This window comes from Nyctereutes procyonoides, unplaced genomic scaffold, assembly GCF_905146905.1.
Source record: "Nyctereutes procyonoides isolate TBG_1078 unplaced genomic scaffold, NYPRO_anot_genome, whole genome shotgun sequence".
Lineage (NCBI taxonomy): Eukaryota > Metazoa > Chordata > Mammalia > Carnivora > Canidae > Nyctereutes > Nyctereutes procyonoides.
The window spans coordinates 904644-921853 of NW_026575032.1; the positions used below are offsets into that span (position 1 = coordinate 904644).

Here is a 17210-nt window from a genome sequence, read left to right on the forward strand (position 1 = left end):
TGCAACAGCAATGCAACAAGATTCTGTATCTCCTTTGATTCTAATACGTCGGGGTCCCTGGGAAGATGGAAAGTAAAATGGCAAAAATGAAAAAGGGGCAAAGGGAAGAATAAAAGGTGCTAAATCACTCTGCCCTCCCCTCCAAATATGGACTCAACCAAAAATAGTGCATAGAGACAGAGGCAGTGTGTGATATTTTATGCTGCCTAGACATTTTTGAAAATAAGTAGGTATTCATTCAATGATTTTTGTGCTCACTTAGGCAGCACATATACTAAATTAGAATGATACAGAGAAGATTAAAGTGGCCCCTGAGTAGGGATAACACACAAATTGGTGAAGTGCTCCATATTAAAATAAAATAAAATAAAATAAAATAAAATAAAATAAAATAAAATAAAATAAATTGTTACATTGAATTATTGAGTAGGGAGGTCATATGTCTTTCAGATTTGATTTCACCAGTGACCAAGCTACATTAAAAGTATTGATACATGAGAGCAACCATTCCGACCCATACTTAAACCATGTAATGCACTTTAACGTTAAGTGATAGACCTCAGTAAAGAAACTAAAGAAAATCACCTGGAAGTATGTTCATGCTTAATAATATTAGCAATTTAGCCTGGAATATCTTTTTGTTGATAAGTAAAATAGAGAAAAAAAATATACGCTAGTAGCAATAGAAGTTGGCCTAACTCCCAGATTTAACCAGTTCTTTTTGACTTCATGTCACAACCAAGACAAGGTGAATACACCTTTTTCTTCATGTGATGCCTTCAAGATAAAATTCTCCATGATCATCAAAAACTTAAAATGTGCCCGGGACTTACATTTCCTAGATAAAAGAGACTGTGTGATATGACTTCCTCTCCTTTCAAAGGGACACAACTATTCCTCACATAATTTCCACAAATTGTGTGTGATAATGAAGCAAGTGCCACAGCTGAGGATCACCCTTACAATGCGCTGAGACAGAAGTCCCCAAACAAATGATTTGGGGAAAGGGACACAGGAGGGACTGGCTGGCTCTTGGGCCAGAGCTGTAGAAATCTGTCTTCTTGTAGAAATTCTGTCTTTTGTTGCACTCTGATCAAGGGGTCCTCTTCCCACATTTGCAGTCACCCACTGGGAATTCAAATTAAATTAGGTCTCACTTAAATTGGAGTTTTTCCCATTACATTAGCATTTGCATAATCTTGCCAATGTTTGCCAACTTGCTAATTAATAATAGGATGACTTCAGTAATAGTAATAGGATGGTTAAATCATGTTTTATTGCTGTTGGATTGACCTAGAATGAGTCCATCAAAGGGTACTTCTTGTATGTATGTTGTTTTTATTCCAGTAGGCACATCTCAGTTGGCAAACTGAATCCACCACTAAAAGTTGTTATTGCAATGGCTTTTCCACTAATCTGAAGAAATGGAAATTAAAAAAAAGTTTTGATGAAACTGACTTGTAAACCCCATTGTTTTTCTAATTCACTTACGCTGAAGTATTGCTCAAGAATGATTTGTCTCATCGCTTCTCGGCCTTTTGGCTAAGATCAAGTGAAGAATGATTTGTCTCTTTAATAAGTAGCAGCAAAAACAAAGCTCTAGAGAATTAATGTAACAGAAGGATAATTCTTTCTCAGGAATTATCTTTCGAGTAGCCAGACTGAGGCTGAAAGTATTTAACTTTCTAAGGCTGGTTCACCTTCCTGTTACACAAAGCTGCAAGTATACTCAGAAGTTGAGAAAGGAAAAGAGTCTGAGCTGGAATTAAGTAGTATAACTTCTGGAGGCTGGAGCTAGACAGTTTCAGCAGTATGTTGGATTGCTTTGTTTGACTGTAGGTTCAGCAGATGCTCCTGGTTTTCTTTAGGTGCTTGCAGGATTACAGATAGCTGTGGATCTCACACTCCTGCTATACATCTCCTCACAAAGAGGATCTCCAGTTGGTCCTAGCAGAAACCATATTAAATGGATGAACATAATACTTTTAAATCTGCTTAGTCTTTCGACGTCTGTCAAGTCACTGTATAATTTAATTGCAATACAATTTGGATATTGAAATGAATGAAAAATTTCATTTTTCATTTCCATAAGTTTGAGGAGTCAGCTGTGTTATTCATCAATAATTACTCAAATCCATAGGAAGAAAAAGCAGATTTCACCACAAATCCATGTGTCTCCAAACTACTACTGTAAGCACATATGAATGCAGCAAAGCCATCATCATCAGACTATGGTTTTATCTTTCATAATCTATTCCACCTAAAAATGAAGGAGGCTCACAATTTCTCACCACGTTAGAGGAATGATCTGTTCAGAGCATAGTTTTGAGGTGAACACTTTATTTAGACTGAACCATTCATTTAGTTTAAGGAAGTATATACGCCTCCTCAGCCCTATCCATAGGTTCACCAAGGCCAACAATCATGAACACAGTATCTAGTCAAACTGGCTAAAGAACCAAGCCCTACAAAAACAGTGGGAGCCATGTCACACATTTACAACTGCTGAAACTTTTCCCCCAGGGAATAAATATTTCAATCAACACAGAACATCACTGCACCAAAAGTGAAGTTGCTGAAATCACGAGATAGTCTCTGTAAATCCAACAGCAATGTGCTGAAGAAAGTTTCAAAGAATGGTACGTAATTCATCTGCCAAATCTCATTTCGAGGAAACTGGAAGTTGTGTTTGGTTTGTAATACTGGCTTCTCAGACTTGATCAGGATCTTAGCTGTCACAAGTCTTTTCCTTTATCCATGCCAAATAACGGTCACTGTGCACAAATAACGGAGCTGATGATGTGCAGTTGTGCAGACACAAGCCACCAGCAAAAAGAAAAATGAGAGCCCTCAGCCAAGCTCTCCCTTTGCCCGTATGCTCCTCCACTTGTGTGTACTTCTACTGTTTGACTTTCTTTTCTGAAGAGAAACCTATGAAAAAGAGCAGGAAAATGTTTCAGATTAAAAATTAAAAATTCATTTCTCTTCTGGCTCAGGGCTAACATAAATTTTGAGGCTAGCAAAAAAAAAAAAAGAAATATTTTATTCATAAGCTCCCACAAGTTTACACTGAGAAATAAAGAGGCGGGAAATGGAGGGTTATTATTTTAAGCGTTGACATATGCTTACCACTTTGTGAAATCAGCTGTGGCCTAGTTCTACTCATGCCTGAAGAGGAATATTCTGTGCTACTTCTTATCTTTGCTGGCATTTTGGTGGCTGAGGCATTTGCTTATGAAGGTAAGTCATATATGTTACTATTAGGCTTAGTACTTAGTCCCCAGAAAGATAACTACGACATAAATTACTTTAAGTACGGTGAAGGGTACGTTATTGCCAAAGCAATAGAAAAGATCACAGTGCTTAAGATGTGTTAATGTGCCATGAAAACCAATATGAAAACGTCATACATTTCAATGAGAGAGGGATAGAATGCCACAAATGAGCACTATCGGGAAGACAAAATTGGATATCTACTCATGATGACAGATAAAATAAATAAATTTCAAGAAATAAGGTATTTTCCTATTCATGTTAGCAATTTAGAATATGTAAAATGTTTTATACCTGCTGCGCTGTATTTGGTATTTTAGATACACAAACATTTAAAGTAACTGACAGTTTCCGTTCCTGGCTTAGAAAAAAATACTCTTCTAAGATAAAAAGGTATCTAATATGGTGAGAGCATAAATTTGGATCCAGAAGCATAATCCACAGGTCTAAAGTCTAAAGTTTAGATTTAATCCATTTATGATATCTACCCATATGTATCTTAACACATCAAAAGTTAATTCCTCTGTAGCTCTTAAAGCACTCTTGTGGGGATCCCTGGGTGGCTTGGCGGTTTAGCGCCTGCCTTTGGCCGGGGGCACGATCCTGGAGTCCTGGGATCGAGTCCCGTGTCAGGCTCCCGGCATGGAGCCTGCTTCTCCCTCTGCCTGTCTCTGCCTCTCTCTCTTTATGTCTATCGTGAATAAATAAATAAAATCTTTTTTTAAAAAAAGGACTCTTGTGAAATAGGTAGAGAGGTAAAGGTCATTATCCCCATGTTTTAGACAGAGAGAGGTTGTGACCTACGAGGTAATCCATGGCAGAATGGAAATGTGAACAAAAGCAAAAACAGGATTTCAGTTCCTTGAAGGGAAGGCAGAGTGTCCCCCTGTGTAGTGAATATGGGAAGAGATTTCTGTCATCAGACTTGGCTGCACGGTTCTAATGGCAGGGCAAGAGAAACACCACTAGGGAGTTGTGGGTTCTTGTGGTGCTAGACACAGTCCGATTTGCCTAATTCGTTGGTAAAGAATTCCACTCACTAATCATGTGCCTTATTATTTATTAATGGTGTATGTAAAAAAAAGCACTCTATGCTTTTATGTTCACAAAAGTGCAGGTTAAGTAACATGTGACTAAAGTGATCTGAACAGGACCCAGAGATCTTGGTGTCAGAGGCCATCAGGGACTGTTTGAATCTGAAGTCCCCTCTTAGGGTGCAGCAGAAGGGTTCAAGGGGGACCGTGCTCTCTACATGCCCACTCACCTCAGAATGTGGATGCTTATGCATCAACAGTAAGGAAATATAGGTAAGTAAATATTTTTCCCAGTTGGGATGAAATATGTAATAGAAACCTCGTTTCCCTACAGATTTTTATCTTTCATTTAAGAGAAATACTGTGATTTTATCCACCTAGTGGAAATGTGAATAGTCTGGCCTTATTGCGTGCAGTTTTCTCATCTAGGCTCTATCTATCTATAGAACCACAATCTACATAGAATGTTAATCAGGATGTTTAGTCTTTGCTTATCAATAGATGTCTGCTTAGGAATATATCTGCTACCTATATTTTCATATGTCCTTATACATATAAATAAACATTTACATTTTATGTAATATTCCCTTAGCAAAATCTCTTAGTTTACCAATAAGCCAATCTTTTTAGCATTATAAGGTGAGGATGCATTTCTCCTGCAGTTCTTCTCTAAAAATCTAGAAGTAGGCATTAAACTATCTGTCTCTTTTGACTAATATTTTTATTAACTGATGGTAAGATAATTAAGTAATGTATTTTATAAAAGAAAAAATATTCTTAATATTTTATCCATCTGTATTGAAAATCACACAAGTATAGTCTCTAAGTTTCGTCTGTTTCTTACATCTCTTAAGTAGCTTCTGCTATTTACACTGGCTCCTATATTTCCTCATACTACCAGGTGCTGAAAAAAATCCAACTAGTCCTGCCATTTTACCAATGTAAAATTATTTGTAATGTTCAGTTATAAAGACAGTTATTGGGACGCTTGGGTGGCTCGGCGGTTGAGCATCTGCCTTTGGCTCAGGATGTGATCCCAGGGTTTGGGATTCAGTCCCACATCAGGCTGCTAGTGGGGATCCTGCTTCTCCCTCTTCCTGTGTCTCTGCCTCTCTCTCTGTGTTTCTCATGAATAAATAACTAAAATCTTTAAAAAAATAAAGATAGTTATAAACAGACACAAACTTAGAAACAAAGATTCTGGCTTTCAGGATAGGGCCATTAGAATTTACTTAAATAAAATACATGTAAATGATGACACTATTATATTTTAAAGTATAACATGGGTTGTATATTGTTTAGTGGTTACAGTGTGGGCTTTGGAGGTAGACTGCCTGGCTTGTTTATGTTCTAGCCAATAACCAGCTACATGGACTTGGACAGGTGACATTATCTTCTGTTCCTAAGTTTCCATAATTTTAAAACTGGAGCATCAGTAGTACTCATCTCATAGAGTTGCTATAAGGTTTTGATGAGATTATATATAAATATATACGGCACCTAAAATAGTTTCTGGCATGTGATTAGTGTTATGGGTTGAATTGTGTCCCCTCACCTCAAAAGATATGTGTATGTCTTAACGCCTGGTACCTGTGAATGTGACCTCATTTGGAAATAGGACTTTGCACACATAATCAGGTTAACATGAGATTATACCAGATTAGCCTAATCCAATGAGACTGGAGTCCCTATAAGAAGATGAAACTTTGGACACAGACGCAAACACTAGGGAAGACGGCCATGTGAAGAGTGAGGCAGAGATTGGAGCTGTGATACCACAAGCCAAAGAACATCTGGGGCTACTAGATGCAGAAAGAGGCAAGGAAGGAGCCTTCCCTAGAGGCTCTGGAGTGAGTATGACCCTGCCAACACCTGTATTTCAGACTTCTAGCCTCCAGAGTGTGAAAGGATAAATTTCTGCTGTTTTCAAGCCACCTCATTTTTGATACTTGGTTATGGTAGCCCTAGGAAATGAATTCAGTCAGTATTCAGTTAATTAGTTATTACTAGACACTAGTAAAGGCCAATTATAATAGTTGGGCTTTGATCTTCTATATTGTAAAGAAATAATTATGTTTGCTCACAACATACTCTCACATGCCTACATTTCATGTCTTTCCAAATATGTAAGACTTGAGCTCTAGCTCATTAGATGAAGTTCAATTCTGCACCATATGAAAAATCTGGAAGGTGGAGAGGTGACTGGCATGCCATGTAGTTAGAAAACATAGCCTTTTGACATTTCACAAAGGAAGAAATAAAACAACATGCTTTCAACGTTATACTAATTCTACTATGCCATAATTGTTCTAGAAACATGGAAGTCATTTTGCATCCCATTCTGATAACAGATTAAATGAGATTAATATGTTCTTCATAAAATCACCATGTTTCTAAACAGAAACTGTAACCCCTTAACATCTGTAGGCTTCGATATATAAAAATACCATTACTTAGTCCTGTGCAAAGAGAAAGCCAAGTAAGTCTTAAATGTCTTGAAAACCTTTCTTTAAATCTTCAGTGTTTGAAAAAGGAGTTAATTTCCATTGTGTCTGCAAAGCATTCTAAAATAACCAGAGATAGTAACTGAGAGCAAAGCTGAAAATTAGTTGACCCAAAGATTGTTTAGTAGTATTCAGTAACTGTTGACTTTAATCTTTGGCCAGCAAGCTTTCATTAGGTCCCCACTTTAAGAGGACCCTGCTCTGACCCTCCTCCAGCCACCTTCCCCTCCAGTATGAGTCTGCCTTCTTCTAGAACAAGCTCTTGGTACTCACATGCAGACCCCAAAAGTCTTGCCCAAGTCACCCTGTTTCTGCTTCTAGGCCTCATGTGGTCGTCTTTCTCAGGCCTGAAATCAAGGGGTGCTGTTTGTAGCATAAGGAGGGGGTATATGGATGAAGTTGGGATGTGCCAACTGGGCTACACTCAAATTCACACTTAAGATCCCGCCCAGTTGAAAGATGAGAAGAGAAGGTGGTGGGCCATGGCTCAGGTCTTCCTGTGCCACTGTGTCTTGTAACAGAACTGGTTGGAATGTGAGCATTTTAAAATTTTACTCTGCCCTTCTAGGTATGTTTATCAATAGGGGGATAGTCTATAATAACTTCTATGCTTGATTCATGACATTTAAATATTTAGCCTCAAGTATGCAACTCTCCACATATTCTTGTCTCAGGCTCTAGGAATATTAAAGGAGGATCTAGTGGTATTATAGCAATTTAATCACTCATTACCCACTGTACTTTTAAAAATCACAAGGTTACTGCTCTACAAACACTTCATGTATAGTTGTCAGCGCCATTATCTCAGGTTAGATTACCATAAAAGGAAAAATTATAAGGATAGATACTAGGATCAAAATATAACGTGCTATATATATTGGGATCAGAAAAGTAAAATTTGTCGGGAGTCATAGGAAATTAATAAAAAATGAGAGCTAGGACAATGTATAAAGCACACATACAAATTAATATTCATTTTAATATCCATATTTCTGAAAGGGTCATTTCATTTAAATACAAGTAAAATACTTCAGGACTTATTATATGAATAAAGCTTATAAGAGTTTAAAAAAAGTTTCTGTTTATAATTTATCAGAAACAGAGCCTAATTTTTCCACTAATTTTTTCTTCCATTGTTTGAGTTTGGGTTTTTAAAGCCCAAAACACAGGGTATGTTGGCTAGCAGTATATTCCTGAATAGTGAAAGGTAAATATATTAGCCAAATAGTACGACAATGAGTAGTATCATAACATAAATGTCTGTATAATAAAAAGATTTCTAAATTCATATTTGATAATATCACAAAGTTACTTTTATGGATTCTGAGCAGTTTAGTTGGATGTACAAATCAAAAGGAGCTTTTCAATTAAACGAGATAGAAGAAGAATCCACCGAAATTAAATAATGGAACATGAGAGATTCTTTTGACAGGGGTGATTTCAGAGCTTTTGTCAATTTTTATGAACTGGTTGGAACCTTGAAATAGCATCAGCTTTGGAAGTAGCTGATTGTGTTTCTCCCCAAGTAGACAAAAATCAGTGGGTCATATACACTGACTATAATATTCTATTTCTGCATATTTTATTTAGTTTATGAAGGTTATCACAATTCATTTCTACTTTATATAATTATTAGCTTCTATTACACTGGTCCAAGAAGAACCTCATAGTGATGCATAAACATCTTTATGATATCACTAAATTCTCTACTGCATAATTATATTTTTTAGTGATTAAGCTCCAACTCAGGGAGAAAATATCTTTAATATTCATTCCAGACCAACGTAATATGAAGTGGAAAATTATTACTGGGTGGCAGCTCAGCTATTATATAACAATGGATTTCAAAAACACAGGCATTTTGCAACAATTATTATGGTTAATAGTATGCCTTTCTAATAAAAGCTCTCTATTATGGCTGGAACCCGAGAACTTCATTAAAACCAATGGTTATATTCATAGTAGAAAGAAAAGAAAAAAAGAATCTTAACAGTTTTCTGATAAATTCCTAGACATTCTTTAATAGAGTTCTCACTTTTTATCTTTCTTCTCTATAATGTTTCTGTAAGCTAGGTCTTTGCCACTCCTAGTGCTGCTGTGTATAGCTGTCCAGGTTGTGTATTGCACCAACCCTACGAGGCTCCATTTACACAGACTACCGTGAAGAATTCCTTGGACTTATGAAGTACATAACTTGCAAAACTACATGTGTTACCCCTGGTTTTCTATTTCCTCTCCATAATAGGCTCCTTGTAGTAAAATCTAGAATTCTATGATCTCAAATCTGAACTAAATGAGACCAAGTTTCAAGAATGGCCTGAAATTGGAATATGGCTCATCTTCAACTTTTCTAGATAGATTAAAATCTCTGGATATTAACAACATACAGTCACAGGTGTGTGTCATATAAGATTTTTAAACATGGAGCAGACATGGCTGACTTTTGATCATATGTGATGAGAATAGAGGTGGGATTGTGGTTATAGTCCATTCCTGGGTGGCCTCATAAGACCACAGAAACAAAGCAGTAGAAAGTATAGCAGATTCTGGAAAGAAGAGAAGAATGATAAACCAAAGAAAAATAAGATAAAAGAGTACTTAGTTGTGAGTACTTTATCACTGAATTTTTAGGTTTTTTTTTTTTTCTTTTTCCAGCATACTTAGAGGCGGGTGTTGTGGGCTACCTTGGCCTAAACTTGGAGTCTGACATTTAGTCATTAGGGAATACAGTTCTGAGTCTTTGGTTTCCTCTGTCTGTCTGCCAGTGACATTTAAAACATCTGTCTAGCAAACTCAACCTGGAATAGTGGATGTGCATCTGCCCTTTGTAGTGGAATCCCAGAGCTTTGTTGTTGTTGTTACAGTATAGCTCTACTTGAAGTTTTCATTTCTAGCCCCAGATGGAATACTGACTCTGAGACTGGAATAGGAGCAGAAGCCAGAGCTGAGATCCCAGCAATTCTGCATTGAACATTTTCTTTTTTCTTAAGGAGTTCAAGTTAACCCCAGGTGCATCAAATTAGAGTTGTGTATGCAACACAACTTTATTGAAGGCCCTCCCCAAGTACAAATGAATGTATGTTGAGTAAACATCCCAAAAAGACCCCATTAAAATGTAAACATGAAAGAATGCTCGATACAGCTGTGGTCTTACCATTCGCCTTGTGCTGCACATCTGGCGGAAACTGGTCAGGAGCATACCACTGATAGTCTGGCTGTGTGGAACAATAAAACATTATTATAGCAATATGGACTTCAAACAAAACATAGTGGCATATTAAAAATATAATTATACTATGTGGCTTTTATTACGCAGGCAACACAAAAGTCGTTTCTATCCAAACCTGTTGCCAATCACGTTCATGTCTCTTACCTCCTTCATCACTATCCCCATCTCCCAACACTCCCCCACCATCCACTCTGTGTTGGCCAGAATTTCTCCTACTTTGGGGTTGTGGCATTCTTTTTTAAGCAGATGTGTTTTGGATATCTGCAGAAGTATAAACACTTCTGTAAAGCTTACTATAGCTCATAAATAAAACAAAGCAGATTACCATCAATAAATACTATGTTTAAAGTCCTCACACAGGAGGCAACAGAAAGACCAAAAGAACAATGACAAGTTTAGTGTTCTCTGGTACGAGGAAGAAATCTAAGCCATTAGGTGCGGACATGGCAGGAATGGCAAAGTAGGGCAGATCTTTTTCCCTTCCTACTGTTCCTCCACAGAAAGTACTCTCTAGATTGTTCAAATGGTTTAGACTAGAGAGGCAGTGAGAGGTAAGGGCAGACTTGGATTTTTCTTGTGGGATTTTCTTCTAGGCTTCACCAGTTAAGAAAACCTAGATATTGAACATCAGGGAACATGTAAGATAAACTGCTGTGAACAAATCATAAGCTACAGGCCCACATTTTAAGATACAGTTCCAAGACGAGTACCTCTGTATTTAACCACTTGGAACAGAGCAATCTCAGCTTCACCTGCCCATGAGGATGGTCTGTCTTCCTGCTCCCAATGCTCACTCCTACCTCCTCCTTCCCCCCAACACACAGAGAATACAGACCTTTTGTTCTATTAATCAATTACCTACTGAAAATAACTCAGGAAAAATGTCTCTACCAATGAGCCAACAGGGAGCATTTACAGGGCTGCCAGACCACTGAAAGTAGCCTTAAAGTTCAATTATCTGACAAGACACTAAGAAATGCTGCAGTAAGTACAGTGTGACCCCACTTTACCCCCACTCAGACACCTAGGCTCTTGGCTCCTTTTGGTCCATGAAAAAGCTAAAAGAGGAAATGAGATCACCTCTGTTTTTTATCTCCTCGTTTATTTTTAGATGTCTCAAATAACACGTAGGATAAGTGACGTGAGCCTCAGTTTTAGATTCCAGGAGAGTTGCCAAAAGAAGGCAAATATACTGTAATTTTACAAACACCACTGCTTGTGCTTTAATTCAGGCTTAGAAATAAGCATAAAACATGAAATATTCTTTAAAAATGAAATCCGAGAGTTAAATTCTACTGTTATACCAAGATTCTTTTTAACTGAATACTGCTTAAAAATGTAGGACATTGTACATGGCTTGGAACCTTTTCAAATACAGACCTTTATTTGGTGATAATTTTACATGGTCTGGACCACTTTACTTCTTATAATTGATCAGGAAAGTTTGATGAGCTTTTATAGTAGGTAAATTTCTGCCTTCTTTCCATAAATGAGAATTTGAAGAAAATAGTCATTTTTCCTTCCAGATAAACTTGCATGACTCATTGGTTTTACAGTTAACCTTTCACAAGAATATTTCTCCATTTCCCCAACCTGTAGGAGCTAACTCCAAAGTAAACTTCTATCTCTTTATGTTCCCCACAATATTAATTTAGTTCTACATTCTGAAAAAGAATTTTAAGGAATGATAGCTGTATTTGGGGATTCCCAGAAACGGTTCTGGTAAAGACTGAAAAGTAAGCAAACAGGTAAAGAAAAAAGGAAATGGGGCGGGTGAGCAGACACAAGTGACAATGGGCAACAACACAAAAAGAACCAAATTCTCAGCAGTGTGCCGTGTCACACCAGGGTCAAATAAGCGATGCTCATTAAATTCTGACATCCCTCTGCCACCCAGAGAGTCATTACCTCCTTCCTTGGGAAAAGGGCTTTGAGTCACACTCAAATACAAAAGTATGGCAACCAAGAGAATCATGATCTCCATAGTGCTCTGCTAGGAAAAATCCCAGTTAAAATCTCAAGATTCTTTGCATAATTAAAAACACAGTTAATAAAAATTGAGGGGTAGGAGAGTTGTCTGAGCATTTCCAAAATGCAGAAAAACACAATATTTTATTTTCATATAAGGCTTCTATGTAGCCAAAACACAAAGTAGAGACCAGTATTCTAGACAGTGGGGGAGGGTGGATGAAATAGTGCTATGGAGAAAGGAAGGAAGGTTGCTTTGGTGCTGACTTATTCAGGTTGACTGTCCAAATCAATTCCACTCACAAATAATTGCTCCACTGTTCATTTCATTTTGCCTGGCTAGACAGAGCCACAGAGAGCAACTTAAGTGGGTCACTTTTTCTTGGATCCTTTAAGAATATCCTTTTAATTGGAAGATGTCAAACACTATATTGCACAGATGTAGCAATATCCATAGTAGTTCAATATAAGTTTACAACCGAAAAAGGCGTCTCTCAGACTTGCCATATTCGTTTTGCTTTTCCCTACACACAAAAATGCCCTTTTGGAAGGGTCAGGTACACCATCTAAAATGGCCCATATAAAATATTGTATGTTCGTTCAAGGAATTACAGCTTCATTTGATACTGTTCAGTTAATTTATTTGTATCCATGTGTGTCCTGTGAGTGCATGTCCCAAAAAAGATAATTATAGTGTACATTGACCACTGCAACTCTGTAAATTTGAGGCTGAGATAGAAAGAGGTTCCTTCTGTGGACAATAGTATGTGCCCAAATTATAGAGACAGCATTTCTACCAAAATGGAAAAAAAAAATACTAGGACTTATTAGATAATATAAGGACTTCTATGTCGCAATGCAAGCTCTTACTTACTGGGTGCTTCTGTGGATCCTGGGCAGTCCCCGGGCCTGCTGGTGCACATGGATCCCGCAGGTGGAAATTCAAGCTGCAGCTACAGATTGGCAAATACACCTGAGGAGGATAATGTTGTCAGTTCACTGGAAGTGGGTGAAACTGGAGAGTCACCTGACACTTGCTTTATACAACCACAGACAGGTTTGGCTTCATTCTCCAGGTTCAGGCTAACTCTCACGTAATCCCAGCTCAACATAGTGGGCTTGTGGGTGTAGACTCGATACGGGCAGAGATGAGGCTAACTGGGCATATTTCACTTAAGGTGAAACTCTAATTAGCTCTTCGTGTTGAAGACATTAGAAACACTTAAAAGGTATAAGGTTCACTTTATGTCTCTGAGTTATCTTCACAGAGGGTCCCTCCCTTAAGAAGAACCAGCCACTAAGCCATAAGACAAGTTTTCTTAAATTGTAGTCAGAGACTCCTACAGCATAACTTAAGTCCAGAGAGAGCATTAAGAATTCAGAGAAATTAATATTCATTCTGAAGGCTACTAGAGAACCAATGGGATGGAACACTGCTGTGCCCAAGAAGATACTGTATTTTCTCAAAAGAGGCTCAAATCTTTGATGCAATTTTCCACTGTAAATTGTGTAAGCAACTGCAAGAAATACCAAGAAAATCTATTTCCCGGGTCTATGGGTCTATGAAGAAATCTCCACTTGTGTGAGCACACGCTAAGGCTTGCGCTACTGGTAACATGTTCTGGGAAGCATGTGTTTTTCGTGGTAGGGCAGAGGTGGTACCTAAGCATCACCTATCCACTGGCATTTTAGTCCACGATGCAAAGTGCCGGTTTGTCCTGAGCCATCTGTAGCAGAACTTTAAATACACCTTTAATTGGATCCATGGGGAATTGCTGTGCTTGGGAATAAATGTAGGGGTGGAACTAAAAATTGCCCTTTCAACTATGACAAGAAGTTTGATGAATTTAGGTCAGGAACAACATACCTGTTTTAATTGCTTTTCGAGTTTTTCTTTCTCCATCTGACAAGCTTTTATCTATGGACAAAACAAAGGCATTTGTTTATTGAAAGAGTTCACATGATTCGTTCCAAAGTTACACTCAACGTAGCTGTCAGTGGCCTGCTCAGAAACCGCAGGGGTGAAGCATTGATGGCAGTCGTGCCAGTGAAAACAGTCACGTTTTAGATTTTCCAGACTTGCATTCGTTCTATCTTGAAATGCCCAAGTGCACACAAACGATAAGGATACACTATGTATGTCCCCTTCATTATATTGTGAGTTTTTAATAGCAAGGATCATTTTTTTTTACTTCTTTACAGTATATAACAAATACCTTGCAGAAAGAAAGCATCAAAATTAAATTACAAGGAACTAAGTGTGGCATGTTAATTATACAACTAAATGACTCTTATTTAAAACCCTCCTTCCAACAGACTAAAGTCATTTGTGAAATACCTGTGAGCCATGACCTGAGCTAGATGTTTTTGTATAGATTTTTTTTTTTCATTTCACCCTGAGAACAACTTTGTGAAGTCATGAGGGGGAAACCACCACCCATATTTCACAGGTGAGTATACTGAGAGATCTGGTAACTTGTTTTTAGAGACACGTTTTAGAATGATAAGAAATATTTTAGAGACCACCTGGTTCAACTTTGCCATTTTACAGAGGAAGAAAAGGAAGCACAGAAAAGTAGAACTTGCTCAGTGCCATTCCTGATTGTCAAAGCAGGCACAAACACGATGATTTTACCCCTACTCCTACTCCTAAGTATCTCTAAGTATCTTGCTCTTTACCACACTTCTATTTTACCAGTCATTGTCTTAAAACATCCTTAGCAATAGAATCAATAAACTCTGGTATGTAAGCAGAATGACTTGACCTAAGTATTCCTTTTTTTTTTTTTTTTGGACCACAGATAATATGCCATTCAAATAACATCATGCCAATTCTATTACATTATGGCATTAAATCTGCTGTTAATATATTTAACATAAATTGTTAAGCCATTTACTACATCTCTTTGTGAATTCTATCATCCTTTGACCAGGGTGAATGAAGCTTCTGAAAAATAAATGCTTCGACTATCGTTATTTAAAGAAAAATGTTTGGTAGTTTTACGATATCACCAAGATTATCCCTTAGTTCATTTATTAAATTATACTCTCTGCAGACAATGCATTATTTTGTTAGTATCAATCAAAATTAGCTTACAGATGACAGAGAAATGAAAATTACTTGTGGATTATAGCCTCTAGAATATTTAGATGGTCATGTATTCCTGGATGCACTAGAACATCTACAATGGCAAAGACATTGCCCATCTTAGACACAAATTTATCATCAATCTGAACTGAATATAGTAGAATTAAAAAATGTCTGGAAGTAAAATAATTTGTGCAGTGACCACTTAGAAAAGATTAAGGGAGCTTTGCATGTAAGACATACAAATGGAGAGTGATTTCCTCACTGAGAGTAGTCAGAGTAGTAAGTTGCATGAATTATTTTTAGAAAAGCATTTTGTTATGCTTTTGCAACTATTTTATTTCTTTTAATTTTTTAGAAAATGGTTCTGCCGAATAATTTTTGCACGTAAAATTAGGAATTTCAAACAAATCCTTGAAAAAAAATGTCAGAAAAGAAATTAAATTTAATTCACAGTATATTGTGTATTAGGAAGAAGAGGATTACAAATAGTTAAACATTTCTTTTGAGACCAAGAATCTTGCAGCTCCAGAGCTGTCATAGCACGTCCTGCAACAATTTCCTATTTACTGAAAAGCATTTTGGATGATTTTGTAAATCAAAAATTCTGTGGTTCATTTTCTTTTCTTAGGCCAAAGTTGTGTTAGCTACATTTTCCTCATTAACATCAATATTTGCCCATCATGCAACTTCCTGAGCCTACTTTTAATATATCCTATTACATCTAATTGTAATATGCTTACATTTAATGTATTCTATTCCAATAAACTGGCTAACGTTATGTGGCTTCCTTGAGAGAGTTCCAGTTACATTTAATTGGGGAGCCCACTGAACAAATTCTTGGTTTCACTGTGTTTTATATATATAAATGACATTTAGAAATATGTATGTTTTTGGAAGACGGGAACATTCCAACATGGCCCAACATAGCCCTCAAAGAAAATGACAAGAGTTTAGAAACAACTTCACTGTGCTGGAGTGTTTTGGATTTGAATTTTGAGTATTAGGTAGTTCAACTCCCATTCTACCAAGATAAATATTATGAGAAAAAGATCAAAAGAATTAGATTTTATAAAAGACTTTGGAATCCAATTTCTTAGGTAACCCCCTAATAGACTGAAGTTAAAAGAAATCTCCAGTCATTTTCATCTCTTTACAAGATTGTTTAAGAATGATTTCATCCCAGGTGCTTACCTCTCAAAGAAAACCAATGTCAATTAAAAGGAGCCAAAGTCTTGATTTTTTTAATGAAAAAAATTTAAAAAATACACATATGCTGGAAAAGATTATTTTGTTTTGTGACTTATACCTGAGAATTCAGCCTGTTTAACTGGGATTGAGAAGTTTGATTAATTTGCTGTAGCTCCTCTTTCTCTTGATTAAGTCTTTCTCGGTCTGATCGCTCCTTTTTGAAGTCTTCTTCATATATTTGCACCTAGGAAATATTGACTTGCTGTTACTGTTAGCATCCTTTTCTCTAAGCCATTTAAATGATTTCAGAAGAGGTGCTACCTGGGGTTGTTCAATCTGAATAATTCCTATCCTCTTTCCATGAATATTTCTTCATGGTGAGACTCTATCCTAAAGGATATGGTCATAATTCTATCTCTTGCTTTGTTTAGAATGGCAGTTCTCAACTTTGCCTCCTTGAGTATGTGTCAGGAATTTAGAAGTAAAGTAACAACATGGATAGTTTGAGAAAAAAGTGCCCTCACTCATTATTCTGCTGCATATTTCTTTATTGTGATGAGCACCCGTTCCCTCCTTGTCTACTGTTAAGTATCACTATTTTGAAGCAAGTCATCCATCCCCAACACAAGGCTTTGATGTAGGAATAGTGCTTGAAGTTCTAAAAGACAGTTTACTGACAATAGCTGTTAATTGAAGCCACTAAATATTGGCCTGCCAGTTTCCAAATATAAATAATAAGTTGAATACAAAATAGAAATGAAAGTTTCATGTTTGTGGGAGAGCAAAATATTACTGTTGAAAGGTATTCATTCAAAATTTGCCCCAGTAGTTTTGGGGATACATCACTTAAAAAAAAGTAACAATATTTTAGTGGAACACCTCTCAAGAAATATTCCAAATATTCCAAAAAGCAATCAAACCAA

At 36.9% G+C, this 17210-nt stretch overlaps 1 protein-coding gene and 1 non-coding gene across 3 annotated transcripts in view; one reads left to right on the forward strand and one right to left on the reverse strand.

The window, feature by feature from the left end:
- The first annotated feature begins 250 nt into the window (after positions 1-250).
- Positions 251-356, forward strand: LOC129504443 (U6 spliceosomal RNA). Its single transcript, XR_008663362.1, has one exon. It is a non-coding gene; the product is annotated as a U6 spliceosomal RNA (small nuclear RNA).
- A 1380-nt stretch (positions 357-1736) lies between these two features.
- TNIP3 (TNFAIP3 interacting protein 3) overlaps positions 1737-17210 on the reverse strand; it is a 32488-nt gene continuing 17014 nt past the window's right edge. Inside the window, exons 7-11 of one of the 2 annotated variants that reach the window (XM_055317039.1) lie at positions 16406-16531; positions 13876-13926; positions 12883-12981; positions 9966-10026; positions 1737-2931 (exon numbers count right to left, since the gene is read on the reverse strand). In XM_055317039.1, the coding sequence (XP_055173014.1) occupies positions 2900-2931; positions 9966-10026; positions 12883-12981; positions 13876-13926; positions 16406-16531 (369 nt within the window). In that variant the 3' untranslated portion in view covers positions 1737-2899. The remainder of the gene's footprint in view (positions 2932-9965; positions 10027-12882; positions 12982-13875; positions 13927-16405; positions 16532-17210) is intronic. The other variant, XM_055317040.1, reaches the window with a different exon arrangement.